Source organism: Polyergus mexicanus, unplaced genomic scaffold, assembly GCF_030449975.1.
Source record: "Polyergus mexicanus isolate NDT 795.1 unplaced genomic scaffold, iyPolMexi1.0 SCAF_15, whole genome shotgun sequence".
Taxonomy (NCBI): Eukaryota; Metazoa; Arthropoda; class Insecta; order Hymenoptera; family Formicidae; genus Polyergus; species Polyergus mexicanus.
In genome coordinates this window covers 6,244,639-6,260,506 of record NW_027223335.1, presented here as the reverse complement: position 1 = coordinate 6,260,506, position 15,868 = coordinate 6,244,639, and the positions used below count along the sequence as shown (strand labels likewise).

At 28.0% G+C, this 15,868-nt stretch overlaps 1 protein-coding gene across 1 annotated transcript; it reads right to left on the bottom strand.

Annotated features, from left to right (window-relative positions):
- Positions 1 to 493: 493 nt before the first annotated feature.
- Positions 494 to 15,178, bottom strand: Hdc (histidine decarboxylase). The gene is made up of 16 exons (XM_070307730.1): positions 15,039 to 15,178; positions 10,061 to 10,093; positions 8,610 to 8,896; positions 7,212 to 7,466; positions 6,436 to 6,579; positions 4,962 to 5,028; positions 4,678 to 4,840; positions 3,642 to 3,712; positions 3,357 to 3,376; positions 3,001 to 3,099; positions 2,628 to 2,848; positions 2,337 to 2,446; positions 1,860 to 2,030; positions 1,476 to 1,552; positions 1,248 to 1,371; positions 494 to 1,175 (listed from the first exon to the last, which is right to left on the bottom strand). The coding sequence occupies exons 2-16, from the start codon at positions 10,086 to 10,088 to the stop codon at positions 838 to 840; spliced, it is 2,175 nt and encodes a 724-aa protein (XP_070163831.1). The 5' UTR covers positions 10,089 to 10,093; positions 15,039 to 15,178; the 3' UTR covers positions 494 to 837.
- Positions 15,179 to 15,868: the final 690 nt, after the last annotated feature.

Sequence of the window (15,868 nt, the reverse complement as noted above, 5' to 3'; positions counted from 1 at the left end):
TTAAAATCTAATATTTTTTTAAATATAATATTAATTTTTTTAATGTGATATTAATTATCAATATTTTTGCAAGAACTTTTTAAAAGATGTATTCTATGATAAAATATACGTATCACATTTTTTTTATATATATAATATATTTTTAAGATCTTACAGAAGAAGAGTTAAAGAGTGCGGGTAACAATCAATATACCATTAAGTATTTTGTTATATTATGCATTTATTTGGTTTCATACGTTGTTTACAAATATTGCACTCTACGCCATCTTGATCGCTACAGTTTTTTTAACAAGTAACAAAAACCATAGTAATATTAAAACTAAACTTATTTTTTTATATGTTATTCTTTTAATGCATTCGTGTAAAGACAATGCTACAGCGTTTTATAGATTTAGTTATTTTAATAAACAATAAAATTTTCAACTATATATTATAATTATTTAATTAATTTATAATTTTAACAAAATCTATTAATGTGTATGTATCTATTTGTTTTAAATCTTTAATTTTTCTTACTCATTTAGAAATATTCCATCCTTCAAAAGATTGTAAAACATGTAAATTTACTGTGTAAATATTTTCAAGATAGATATTTTTTAGATCTTTCAATAATTCTGAAGTTAATATTCTAATTAATCACGAGTTATTTTATTACTTCTAAGATTTTTACTTAGCGAGTCAATGTAACTTATTCGTTACTAATTCCGCTTGATATCAGGTTAATCATATGTATATCGCGAAAATAATTTTAAATTATTAAATTGCAAACGCAAAAGTGGCTTCGAGTGCAAATGAGTATACTTTTTAACGTATGAAGAATACGTAATGCTGGACTAATTACTGACGTGTAGAGTAGTGACCACATTTTTTACAGACTTCTTTATTGCCGTCATCTTCTTCATTTCCTTTCTCTTTTATCAATTTTTCTCTCAAAACTCGAATGGGCTCTAGATCACCTGTATAAGCTCGACTACCAATAGCAGCTATGGTCTCACTTCTGGGAAAGCCTACGTTGGCCGAAGCAATAGTTACCGTATTATTGTCATTGTTTTCGGCATCGATACTGACCAGTGCTCCGTTTACCACTGCGTAATTTGAACTGGCCTTCGACAAATTCCTGTCGCATCCTTTGGAACTGTCAGATTCCGCCCAGTTGTTACGAACAAGTGATTTATCTGTAATAACCATATTATTGTAGATTCTGCAACGTATCATCATATTTTTACTATTTACAGTAATCGATATACCATTATCAGATTCGCTCATTTTATCGACGTCGGATATTGATTCGCATACTCCAGTGTATTCATCTTCTTTCATTAATGGTAATTCGGAAGGAGAAGCCAAAAGTGGACGGCTGTAAACGAATCCCTAGAAAACACATGTTCACAACACCATGTAGTTACTCAGTATAATTTCATATATACAAAGTACTCTTAAAATATTAAAAATAAAAATTAGCGATTTAAGTATACCTGGACGAGATCCATGCGAGAATCCAATGAGAACTGTTTGCCTGACATTAGTATTCCGCGAATACGACGACGCATGGCTAAAATGACACACATGAGATGATATATCGATTTATAAATATAGAATATTGATTTTGTTTTATTACGAAAGGAATATGCATTAGATATTAAGGAATATACATAGATATATGTATTTTCTTATTTTTGTAATCTTGTTTAATTAGAGTACATTCGAAATTTGTATTGGTAAATAAATTTTTTACACACGTATTAAAAACGTTTCTCTAATGAATATAGTATATATTAATATATATATATATATATATATATATATATATATATATATATATATAACAGTTCATTTCGAATCGCACAATATATATTTACCTGGACTATCCCTCGCCTCGAGGTTAATCTTCCCAAAAGTTTTCATGCATTCTTCAAATACATCGGCCGTGTCGTATATAGCAGCAAAACTACCATTCACGATTTTCGGTGACATCGGCGAATTAGCCAATAATAAGCTCGATCCGAAATTTTCATTCTTCAGTCTCGTATCTTCAAATCATTGAAATCAATTTTATGTTTATTATAAAAAAAAAAAAAATGTTTGCAACTCATTTTTATATAGAAATTAATTTTAATTTATCATATTTTATTATATATTAAACAGACTAAATATGATCCAAAATATTTTTCACATACACATTTATTTTATGTATCGATTCATGATTTATGTCTCTATTTATATCTCTACTTTATTTTACTAAAAATTTCTTTTTTCGAAAAGGCAATTTAAAATTATCGTTATTATAGATTTTTGCCTATCAATTTATCTGAAGGTATTCCGATACTCGTTATTACCTGCGAGAGGAACTCTGGCTCGTACAGGTGATTCAGAAGTATCACCTAAAATCTCATTTGCGGTATTTCGTATTTCTGCCCAATCTCTTACAATGTCTTGATTTGTCGTGCTAAAAGAATAAATTTTTACTTATAAGTATATTACGATAAAAACGTGTGCAAGCATTAAGGGATATATATCTATACATATATATATATGAAATATAATTAAAATTAGCATCTATTCGAAAAATATTTAAATTTTGAATAATTTAATTTAATAAATTTATATTAAAAGGTACAGGGACGTACTTTGTCGAAGTAACTGTAAACCTGATAACGTATTTCCCATGCAAGGCGGCTGGTACGCAATGTAATCGACCTCGCGAATTAAGCTTCTTTAGTAAACGTTCAGTCAAAGTGTTTTCACCGCGAAGACGGAGGACCACCAAGCCAAGATGTCTTGGAGCAGGAATTTCGAAACGGGCATCGGCGAAGACTAGAGCTTCAAACTTTTGTGCTAATCTCACACCCTTTAAATTCAATTTTCAAATTTATGTTATATATATTTAATTTTTACGTAAAAGGTTTAAGAGAAACGCTAATTAATTTGACTTTTTATACATTTTTAATTATATTTAATTTCTTAATAAAAAAATATATACATTTATTTTATATTATTTACCTCACGTATATGTTTTTGCAGACCCGTAATTCCGTAATTTCTGATAACGAACCACAGTTTCAGAGCTCTAAATCTCTTAGATAGAGGAATCTGCCAATGCTAAAATTAACATTCAAATAAAAAGTAAGTATCGATTAAAAACTTACACATATGTATATTTTTTCTATTAAAAATAAAGTATATAATATCGAAAAATAATTTGTTATATGTACAGTGTATGAGTAAAATTCTTATTAATTTCCTCTTATTTTCCAAATGTAACCTTTTCTTTTTTTTCTTTTACAATATATTATTATAAAACATATTTATAACATGATACATTATTATAAAATATATTTATATGATATTTCGCTTACCATATAATCGATAGCAAGACCTATTATAAAAATTACAATTTTGTCTTATAATTTATTTTTTATTATTAATAAAAATGTAATTGATTTAATATTCATAAAAAGATAAAGATATTAAATAATATCAACATGTTTTGAAAATATTTACGTACAGTACAAAAACTTATTACGTATATTTGTAAGAATCAATTATAAGTAATATAAAAAATTTAAAATATATAGTGATATCTAATAATTTATATAACTATTTTCTCTTTATTGATAGAATTTATTAAATTATAAAACTACCTGTATTTTCATGTTTCAAATACAGCGGATCTACATTAAAAGTTCTGTGCAGCGCCTGACTGTTCTTTACCCTGAAAATAAAAATATACGTTAAAGAGAAATTAATATTTAATTTTCTCTTTGACAATTTATATATATTCATTACATAATGGTCGATATAAAATGTGTTTCTTTTAACTCGCAGTCCGCTTCGCTTACGTTTTCTAGATTATATTTTATTCGATCACATGCGAAATTAGCGCTCACGTTATTTATAAAAAGAAAACGTAATAATAATAATAATTTTTTTAAAAAGATTTACCATTATTTTTGACTATCGTAATATTCACCATTGATATAGATTCTAAATTGGAAATATTTTTGAACGCATTTGTCAGATGTAATCATCTTATAGTTATTTGCAATCGCGTTTTACATTTTGCAAATTTGATCATTATCGATACTTGCATTTGCATTTTTTACAATCTACTGTAATAAAGTAAGCTCTTTGCATAACTTCTGTTGTTTAACTGAGTAACTATACGTACATAAAAAAGTACTACAATCATATAAATATGTCGCAATACGAAATGATAAAAAATATTATTAATTCGTGATTTGAAGCTATCGGCTTTAAACGCAATTCAAATAATATTCTGAAAGATTGTGAACTGCGTTCGATCGTTGGAATAGCCTCGATAGGAAATTGCGGAAGGAACAGAAAAAGATGACCGTACCTCCGCAATTCAACTAATAAAACGAGAATCGAAAATGGTAGATAATCTCTCAAAGCGCGTGGCTTACTTTCTTCAATTTTATCACGTATCAATTAATAGTATACGTTGTAAAAGGTACAAGTGCAAGTTTTGACATATCGTAATCATTTTCTTTATAAATCAAAGATAAAAGTATAATTATTTCAATCAAATTTATTATGCGAATATTCAGACTGTTACTGCTAGAGATCGATGAGGAAAATTATTTTGTTTTTGTTACACATTTTTTTTTTTTTTTTATATTCACAAAGAAGATAAATACATTGTGACATGGCTCATACCACATGGCTGTGCAATCGAAATGGACCATGAGCCACTTGCTTGGATTGAAGGCAATGGAATCGGTAAGTTCTACACCTTGAAGCCAACCGCGAAATTCAGGACACACAAAAGCGCTACCCGCATAGGCAGTATCGACATGTAACCATAAGCCGTTTTGTTGACCTATAATAATAGCATAAAATATTTAAAAGTTATCGTAACACATTCTTTAAAAATACATATTTGTACAAAAAAAAACAGACTAATAAATACAATTGACACTTTAAGTAAATTTCATACTCACATATTGGTCCGATTTCTTTCAGATTATCGAAAGAGCACGCACCAGTTGTGCCTAAAGTTGCGCATACCTATGCAAAGTCGTTTCATTATGTGCAGAGAAAGATATTTTTTTTTTAAATAATTAAGTATAATAATGAGTTATTTCTCTTTTTTCGTATCCAATTTATTCTAAAATTTCTAAAGTTTCTCAGAACAACTTTAAAAATGTATTTTTCAAAATGATACAATCCCTAAATATATATATATATATATATATATATATATATATATATATATATAATATTAATAAAAAATAAAAAAATAAAAAAATTGTTTGTATAAGTATTAGGTATTAAATACGTTCACAACTAAAACACGAACTAAGATCGTTATTCCATAAAAGACTCAATTTTAATTAAACGTAGTATACATGATACCTAATATTAATATATATGTTATAACATATGAATATATATGACATATATGTATACTTTAAGTATATATATATATATATATATATATATATATATATATATATGTGTATAACAAATTTAACACATTAATCTACAATTTGTTTCAATGTTTACTTCTTTTGTTAATTTTAACATTTATTAATATTAATCGTATTATTATTGTTTCTATTTCCCATGGCAGAATCTAGGTAGATATATCTAACCGATATTAAAGGAATTGACTGTTAATCGCGCATCTCTTGTCATTATGAAAAATTAATAATTCGCAAAATAAACTCCGGAAAAATATTATTCCATTGCGAAAAATCTCGATTATAAATATTTTTATTGCGGGCAAACTCGCAAGACTGAAATCGGACTAGGAGATTCCTATGGGACCAACTAGCGCGACGTCAAACCGGCTTGACTCACGGAACCCGCGCTCGTCCGCTGCAGGAGATATATCTATAATTGGCGAACCGGCCGATCTAAACGTATACTTGTACTACTAGTTTACAAAGGCTTGCGCTTGAGACGCAACATTAGTAATCGCGGATTTAGTTGTTCCTGTGTTATTATTAGAATCTGTGCTACGTTACGATCTGCTCTAGGTTGCTATAATAAATTTTTAATAAGAAAGTTACATAGTAAAATAAATAATGAAACTCTTGCAAAAAAAATATATGATAAAGAATTATATTTATTATACAGATAATAAAATAAAATTATAAAACAATAAATGGTCTAATAGAAGATGTCTTATGCTTTAAATATAGAGAAAATATAGAAAAGGAAAGAGAGAATAAAGGATAGATATAGTATAATTATTTAATATAAGAGTAAAAATAAATAAATTAATTATTATTATATATATGAAAATCTCAATAATTCGAGAATTACAAGTAAAATAAAATTATACATTCTATGAGATAATTAATAAGCGGGTTGTACCAAACGTATTCATCAAATTGTCTGGATGCAAACATGCGTTAAATATATCAAAATCTTATATTTAGCAAAACTAGACCATTTATAAAAACTTACGAAAAAAGGAAGCAATCCCTCAGCTCGATCACGCGTTAACGCTTCAAGTAAAGCATCCCCTCTCATGCTGAACTCACTATCGGATTCGATATATCGCATTTGAACCAGTCCTATAAGTCCAGCTTTTTCCACGCTCGAATGTGCCTATCGAACAAATAACAATAAACATAGAAAATAATTTATAATATACGTCTTCTAATTATTAAATCATTTGTTTAAAAAAAAAATATTCAATTTGTTACTTTACGCAAGCTTTTAACTCTTACGCAAAATTTTAACTCTTCTCATAAATCAAATTTTAAAGTTATTTTCCTAATCTTTATAAGAGCTAGCTCAAATATAATATTTTTAATTTAACGTGTTTAAAAATGTTAATAGTTTAAAAATAATTTTTAATGCGAAAACACATCGAGAAAAACAAACGCTTTATTTATTTTATATATATCCATCAAGGATAATGACAAAATATTTTGAAACTTATTCCAATACGCGAATATAGTATACATCTTCATTTACCCATGTAATATATCTAAGTGCATTGTAAAAAGCTCTCAAAGGAACGCTTTAAGATTTCTATTCATCGCAATATGCAATATTTATTATTCTCCCTACTATTAAAACATTTATTATTTCTTTTCTCGTTATTTTTACGTATTGCTCCCAATCGTCGCATACGTTCAAATAAAATGTCAGAAGAATTTCACGCTCTCTTACACTTTGTCTTTTAGATACGTTTCTAAATTTCTTACACTCAATCAGATACTACGACTACAGACCTGATCTGAGCAGTATGCAACTAGTCGCGAATTGATCTCCGTCGCCAAAAGATCCGGCTCGTTCTCCTGCACGTCCCTGATAGCTCTGGTTCTGGCTGCAAGTAAACACACTAGCGTCGCTTCTGACGCCGTCGTTTGAATGACGCCGCCACCAGAACCGCCGGGTCGATGCAGAAAATCTTCAGGCAATCCAATCATTTTGCCTAACCAATTCATGACGATTGTTTCTAACTCGGTACACGCCGGACTGGAAGCCTACATAAACAATCTTATCAAATTTTAATCATATCGCATCAAGACGATTAATTTCTTCAAGACTTGTAGAAATGAATGAATTGTTCCCTGTGTTATTAATTAAATAATTAAAACACGTTAATATATTATATGTGAGATAAGCTTTAAACAATTAATATAAAAGACATAAACCATGTGTTTTAAGTCTCATAATGTTTTGTTAAGTATCCCATATTTTGCAAATCGTAAAAAATCTTAAATTATTTTAGATCCCAACTAGAAGTAAAAGAAGATATTTTAAGAAAATATTAATCGGTCTCTTAATTAATTGAAAAGGATTCGATATACGATTATTGCGGAATAACGAAAATAATTATATTAAGGGGCCTGTTTGAAACATCGAGAAATGAGTACATATTTTTAGATTTTTTTGCAGTGTAATGACTTGATAAAAATTTTTAATTTTTTTTTAAATATTAGTACAATATTATTAAATACTCGAATAAAAATTTTCAGCCTAAAAAAATTTTTTTTTAAGTTATGCAAATATTTTTGCAGATTAATTTTTTTATGCACATGGTGTGCATAAAAATTCGAGCTACGTTCGTAATAACTTCAAATTTTATATACGAGTTTCTAATAAGATTCTGCATCTGCGAAACGAAGCCTTTTTTTAAATCCAATTCCCTATTTTTTTGTTATAAAAAAAAAAAGATGGACTTTTTTTCAAAGAACCGAAATTTTTTTTCAGCACGCCACTATTTTTTTATTTTTTGAAATTTTAAAGAAACACTCGGATAGCAGATAGCTATCACAATGTTTAACAAGGAAAAACTTGAAATTTTGATTTCAGATAGGATCTACGAATGTTTTCATGCGCACCGTGCAACCATCTAAAATTTAAAGCAGCTCCACAAATATTCCCATAACTTTTAAAAAAATTTTTTTTAAACTGAGAATTTTTATTTAAGTAGTTAATAATATTGTATTAATATCGCAAAAAAATAAAAAAATTTTATCAAGTCGTTGCGCTGGAAAAAATATCTAGAAAATGTATTCATTTTTCGAGATTTCAAACGAGTATGCCCCCTTAATATATCGATTATTTTACATATTATATATGAAAAAAAAAAAAAAAACAGGTATACACAATATTGTGCTTACCCACGTGAAACCCAAACAGTTTATTGCGTCGGCCAGCATGTCGCCCAACAAACTGGCAGGTGAATTCAGAGCCGGAAAGTAGGCATGCATGTGGGGACTCTGCCAATGCGTTATGCCGGGCATGATGCATTTTTCAACATCGGCGAATATGTCTTCCCAAGACTCGCCGTCTACTGGAGCCGACGCCGGCAGAACATTTCTCAAATATCCCGGCGAAACTGCTGGATAAACGCGTCGATAACGAATATTTTCCAGATAATCGGCGATGTAATCTACCATTTCCTTTCCTATAAAATTTTTAAATATTTACGATTTTTGCTGCTATAGAAATACTGCAGCGAGACTTATATTCTTTCATAATTGCCATCAATTGCCATTTATTAAAAATTTTCTAAATCAAAGAATACGAACATGTATCGGAATTTAAAATTGTAGTGGTAAGCATTGTAAGTAAACTGCAGAAATTGAGTTTGCGAATCCTCTTCGCTTAAAATTTAACGTATTTGTCATTATCTCGTAGCTGAATGCAATCGAATAGAAACAAAAGATACGTTGAGGTATCAAGAAGCTATTCTGTGCCAAAGAAAAGTCCAGATTTTTCAAAGGTAACACTATCTCGCACAATCCTTGTTTGAAAAACGTATTTGAAAAACGTAATTGTACGTAATTGTTCTTTCTAATATACCATCTTATAGCATCTTAAACAAGAGCTGTATTGCTGAAATGCATTCTGATAAATAAGAACCAGTTTCAGAATAGTTTTTTAATTATTTTCTCTATCTATTTATTTACTTTAATTTATATTCATTTATTTATTAATTTACTCTATTCAAATATTTTTATAAGCATTGTAAAAAAATAACAATAATTGTATCCATTGTTATTACTAACAATTATCGATAAACGGATAATCTTGTATCGTAGTATAAAGTGATATATTGTATTTTATATCGTCAGCTCTAATTTAGCGGGACCGATGAACAGAACGATCGACCGAGATTGAAATCGCGGGAGAAAAGCGAGTCCACGCCAAGTCTCGTAGTTCCGAAGAGGAAGATTTAGATTGTAACGTCACTATGTTGTATTGGAAACAATATCGCACCTATAAAGCCTCTACCAATTCTACCAGTGATCTCTATTTATTTGATGCTGTTTCAATGTCGCGTAATCATTGCTCTGAAATAGCTGGATTTATTCATACACGGCAGATTCTAACACGTGACTCTGATTCTGATCTATACTGATTTATATTAACAATAAAATCTTTTAATTTTAAACTATTATCAGATATATCACTTTAATTTGTTTTTCCTTTAATATTTAAATGAATTTATATAATTAAATATCATTTTATATAAATAAATATTAGCTGATAAATAAATTCGAATAATGATAATCTCACAAATTTTTATTAGTTTTAATGTCATGTTCATGTATGTATATTTACTCACCATGTCTGCGGTACTCCTCCAAATTCATTCTATCTGCAACAGATGATATAAAACATTTAGAATTGTTAAAAAATCCTAGAAATTCATATATTTCGATATAAATATTGTATTAAACAATTTATTAATTTATATAGATAAGAAAGATCTTTTATATTGCAAAGATCTTTCATGTTGCAATTGATTGACAATGGGATCGAGAAAATGCGCAAACAAAGAACTTCCCCTCCCCTCAGAAAAAAATTGTAAGCGCTAAATGTCAGAAGTAATATTTTCATAGAAAAATATTGCTACGTATAGTACAAAGGTAATGACATACATAACTACAAAAAATTTTTATAATAAAATATATATAACATAAAAAGATAATAATTTTTATACTAAAATTATATATTATTTTACGTCATTTACAATTTATCATTGATTTACTAACCGTACCTTATCGGTTACATATGATGATTTCTTATCAGATCAGATCACAAAAATTAACACTGATCTGATCCACCGGGCGCTCTTCAGCTCAAAGCTGATAAGAAAATTAATCAAAGCTTGCAACTTAAAATCAATGGAAACAATTTTTTAATTACTCGATGAAGATTCGTGGAATTTACTCGCGAGGCTTTTACACGGGCATCGCCGACCGACGCGCGATTACAAGAGAACGAACGACGTTGACATAGTACGAAAATTCGCGATGCGAGTTAATTTCTACGGATTCATCATCGATCGCGGTAGCATCATATGTGTGTCGAGCTTCTTAAGATTTCGTCACGGCCTAGAACCTAGATTGGTCGTCATCAGATCTTCGTCAATACAACAGTGACGCATATAATCCTCAAGTACGATCATAGATTTTAGTTAAAGTTTAATGCACATCCTATACATCTTTGACAATTTCAATTATTCGCTTGAGACAAATACGTCTACTTGCTTATTTTTGCGATACTTATTGTTTCGGAAATTAAAATTGTCGTTAAAAGGAAGATTTTTTAATAATATTAAAAATCTTAAGGGGGGGTTTCTTTTTACTTTGTCAACATTGAAAAACGGGGAAAAAAGTTTTTCGAAATTTTTAGGGAAGGAGCTAATAAAGATAGAATGATAAACTTTGGTATCCACAAAAATATATCTTTATTGAATAAAAAAAAAAATCGCTATGATATTTGAAGCTGTGGGGGGGAGGTCGAGAGGGCGGATCAAGCAACCCGGTGAAATGAGTGACGGTGGAATTTCCAGAGTCTCCAAAAATTATCTGAAACAAAAGAATCGATCAGTTTTATAATCTGTAGATGTTTGCGCATAAAATAGACTAAAATAAAAAAAATATATAAAATTTTGAGTGAATTATGGTTACTCAAAAAAAGGCAGTCATTCTTTTTGGAAAAAATTTTTCTTCCTTTAAGTAACCATAACTCATTCAAAATTTCTTATATTTTTTTTATTCTAATCTATTTCATGCGCAAATATCTACAAATTATAAAACTGGTCGAGATTTTTTTGTTTCAGATAATTTTTGGAGACTCTGAAAATTCCAAATTTCGAAAAATTGCCTATTTTTCAATGCTAACAAAGTAGAAACCCCCTCTTTTTATTCATTCATCGTGTTATTAACTCTTGTGTTGGTTTTTCTAGATTTATGATTATCTAAATGTATAAAATAGATATAAAGATAAATGAGATCGTATTATGAGTTTGTAAATAATTATTTCTTGTTTTAAAAACTAAAAAACCACCAGTATTCACTATTCGGCAGTTTTTATTCGCGCTAACATAAATAAACTTGAGAAATTTTATCGTCGATTATATATTGATATGCACAAATCTTTTTACAGTTTATTCATAATCGAATGAGTTATTAACTCATTTTAATGCCGAAAATCAAATTTATTTTTTGTACACTTATTTTACTAAAAAATCATTGTATTCAAAGTCTTATTTTTAATAAATAGAGCAAGATTTAATAGAAAATTTACATCATAAATATTACGTCACACACACACACAACTCTCGTATGTTATTACATTTTTTACATTTTGTTATTACATTATTAGTAAAGCTTTTCTCACTGCATATAATATTTCTGAACAGATTATTTATGAACAAATAATTTTTTAAATTCGCTCTCTCCTTCTTTCAGAATAAATAATTAATAAAATATTAAAGAATTTAAAAAATTTTTTTAAGAATGCACACGAGAAACATATGATAAATCTTTAAAAGTTAAGATCAAAAATTCTTCAACTTTTCTTCCGTATTTGTCAAAATTTATAATTTATTTTTTTATTTGTAATTTCAAAAATCGTCCACAAAAAGATAATATTATATATATATAACTGAAATCATTAATATCATTATACGGATGCATTTTACTTACATCTAACATATCTTTGTTTACCATCTGCGACATAATTTAAATAATATTGGCACAATGCAATTTGAAACTTATTTTTAATGATTATTTTGCAGTAAAAATCATGGCAAATAATAATTTAATAATTCTTATTTTATATTTAAAAACAACAGTAATACAACAATAAAAACAATTATATATACACTAATTATATTTTTAATTAACTGAGATTAAATCTCTTAGAAGCTGCAAGGATGATACTCACAAATAAAACTTTATCTAATGATCATTATAAGATCATCTGCCATTTAATAACTACAATGAAAAATATCCAATACTGGACAACAAATCTAGTACTATACAATTTTCCCTTTCACTAAAACAATATTACAAAAGAAGATTTGCATAGAAAAGATAGAATCGGTCTATTTGATTTAGCGATTCAAAATAACTCCGTAAATTTCGATTATTATAAATAGATCTTTTTATGATTTCATAATATAAGAATTATTTTCATTTTTCATTTCTTATTTTTCATTTTTTAATCATTATGATAAATTGATAATAATGCTTAAAGTATATTCTCAGGAAAAAAAAAATAAATAAGAATATTATAAACACAACTTGCAATTTATATTATTGAATTTTTCACGTTTCGCGTTTTTCTCTTGTTCAAAAATAACTCGTCGTGATTCAGATCATTCCAGACTCTTCGTTTATTAACGAATTTTGTGATAAGTGGAAAAAATGCTTTTCTGACTACAGACAGATCGAGATCGCGTCTTTGACAAGACAATCCACCTCATAGATGTGGAAAGAATTGCGAGACGAGCGCGCAATAGAGAATCGAAATAGTCGCAAGCAACAGCGAGGATCTAAAGCCAGAATGACGCCCGGTGATATTAAAAGCTCGTCCTTTCTCTGTTTCCGCTTCCGACTTTTGTAATTTCCCGTAGCTTTCACCATCGTTGCGCGGTTTGCCGAGGGATTTATCCGCAACGCGGATTCTTCTCCAATGATTCGCGATCCAACGCGGAAAATGCCAATAAGTGCCAGTTAGGCCAACGATACTATCAAATCGCTTTGACGATTATCGAATAATTTAATGTCAAATTATCAAATTTCGGAAATACACGCATAAGCGAACCAGTTATCTTATTTACATGCGACCTTTAACATTTAACAAAAAAATACATTTTTAATGAATTGTGGAAAGTAAACTTTAAATATATGTTAACAGAGAAAACTTATGGCATGATAATAAATATATTGTTGTATAACCAAGACACCATCTAAAATAAGCTAAGTATAAAAATAATTAAATTAATTGTTAATTGCATGCGTTTTATTGATTGTTAAAAACTTTTTTTAGAGTCTAATATTTGAAACTTTTAGATAATGAAACTTATTTTACTCGTGACAAAACAAATTAAGTGCTAAAAAATATATGTAATATTGTTTTAAATAATAACGGTATTTTGCCAAACATAAATTATTAGATATTTAATTATCACACATACAAAGTATATTTTTCTTCTTGGCGATTAATACATCGGTTATCGAAATGATTTCTCAAATTCTCGCAATTAATTATCCAATATTGCATTTACATATATCGAGAATTCAGTCATATCATCTTTATGTAGATCACATGGATTGATATTCTTTCCACGATCACGTAAATAAATTTAACAAATGCTACAAATATACTTTACATTTTATACATTTCATCAAACACTTACTATAATTTTTTAAGTAAAGATTATACACAACTACGATATTGGTTACTACTTATTAGATAGTGTTAGTCGAATTAATCAAGATACGAGAAGAGAGAGAGAAACAGACAGACAGAGAAAGAGAAGTGTATTAAAGAAATATTGCACTCTGTCTATTTAATAAGTTTTAAATATACATTCAAAATATGTATCATTTTTGGACTACTAATTCTTTAAGTATACTTTTATTTTGCCAAAAGTATATTACTTAATCTATATTTATATTAACAAAAATGCGACAAAGTTTGCCGTAGGTAATTCTTGTTATTCACGATTTTATATATATACATTACAAAATTATCTTTCTCATTTTAATTAAAAATACTTATATTATTTATATATTTCTTATTTTTCTTTTTTCTACTGCTTCTTAAGAAAAGGCAGGTATAACGAGAAAATAACTTTTACTTTCAGATAAATTTCTGTTTCCCAGATGCAATGATATTTGTGACAGTTTATATATGTTAAATTATTGTTATAATTTTTTTTTTTCCTCTATTTAGAATGTTCAAATATATATAAATTTATTAAATATATTAAATAGACAGGAATTATTTTCCTAAAATTATCTTTATTTTTATTTTTGCGTTCATGAGTTTGCGCTCGGCTTTTTATTACTTCGTTTTTTATTTCATATATTTGTAACGTAAACTTTTTTTACTTAAAAGGTAATTTTTTTTTCGCGAATATATCTTCTTCAATAATTGATATATAATATTAATAATTTGAATAATAAAGATTCTACTGCATTATAAAAGCGTTTTTGCAACAATTTGCATTCGTATTTAGAGAGCACACAAAATCAGCCTATTCTTTGACGTGCGTTAATTTAGTTTATTTATGATCAACTGACCTGATCGAAAATCCCACGTTAATTATTCGTCGACGAATTGAGTTAGAAACGTGACTTGAAGTAGCACAATACAGGAAATACCGTCGTGATCACCTGTCGGATGCTTTCCTTCTTCGTCTTCGAGCAGAATATATCCGCGACGGAAGCGAATCGGCGGAATGCGTGTCGTTCAACAAGTGGCTGCTTTTATACAGCCGCGCACTCCGCGTACGATTCCTCTTATAGCGCAAGCGTAACAAGAACACCAGAAAAGAAGAAATCCTGCCATCTATTACTTAGTATTCCTCTAAAGTTAATTTATTGCGCAAAGAGATTCTACTTACTGCAATAAATATGAGTTTTTTTTTTTTTTTTTTTTTTTTTTTTTTTTTTTTTTTTTATCTTAAAAAAGTTCCAAGTATCACAAGAAATCGGTGGACGCCTTTATGTGTATGGTAATATCTCAGAAAGAATATATTTCTGTATACATATACGAATATTAAAAATCTTACTAGTACGTAAGATTATATTACATATTCGAAAGTATAAAGAGATCAAAAAACGAGATCTAGAAAATAATTTATAAAAAGTTTTATAGAAATGTTCTATTTTATAAAAAAAAAGTTATTATATAAATTCTGTTTTACATCATAAATTAATTGTGCTATGTAATATATTATGTAATAGAATAATAATTACATACTATATACTAATATATGTAAATTTACAAAATCATTTTCTAAACACTTTATATTATTATACATGACAAATTTAAAAAAAAATTTAATTTAATACATATAGCAAAAAAATTATATCTGTTTCATTTTTGTACGATGTATTTAATCAATATA

Bases quoted from the DNA above. Each gene is read 5' to 3' on its own strand.
- Hdc (XM_070307730.1), bottom strand. From the start codon at position 10,088: ATGAATTTGGAGGAGTACCGCAGACATG. The intron at 8,897-10,060 runs GTGAGTAAATAT...AAAATTTTATAG, and splicing joins GGAGGAGTACCGCAGACATG to GAAAGGAAATGGTAGATTAC. The intron at 2,031-2,336 runs GTAATAACGAGT...AATGATTTGAAG, and splicing joins AGCCAGAGTTCCTCTCGCAG to ATACGAGACTGAAGAATGAA.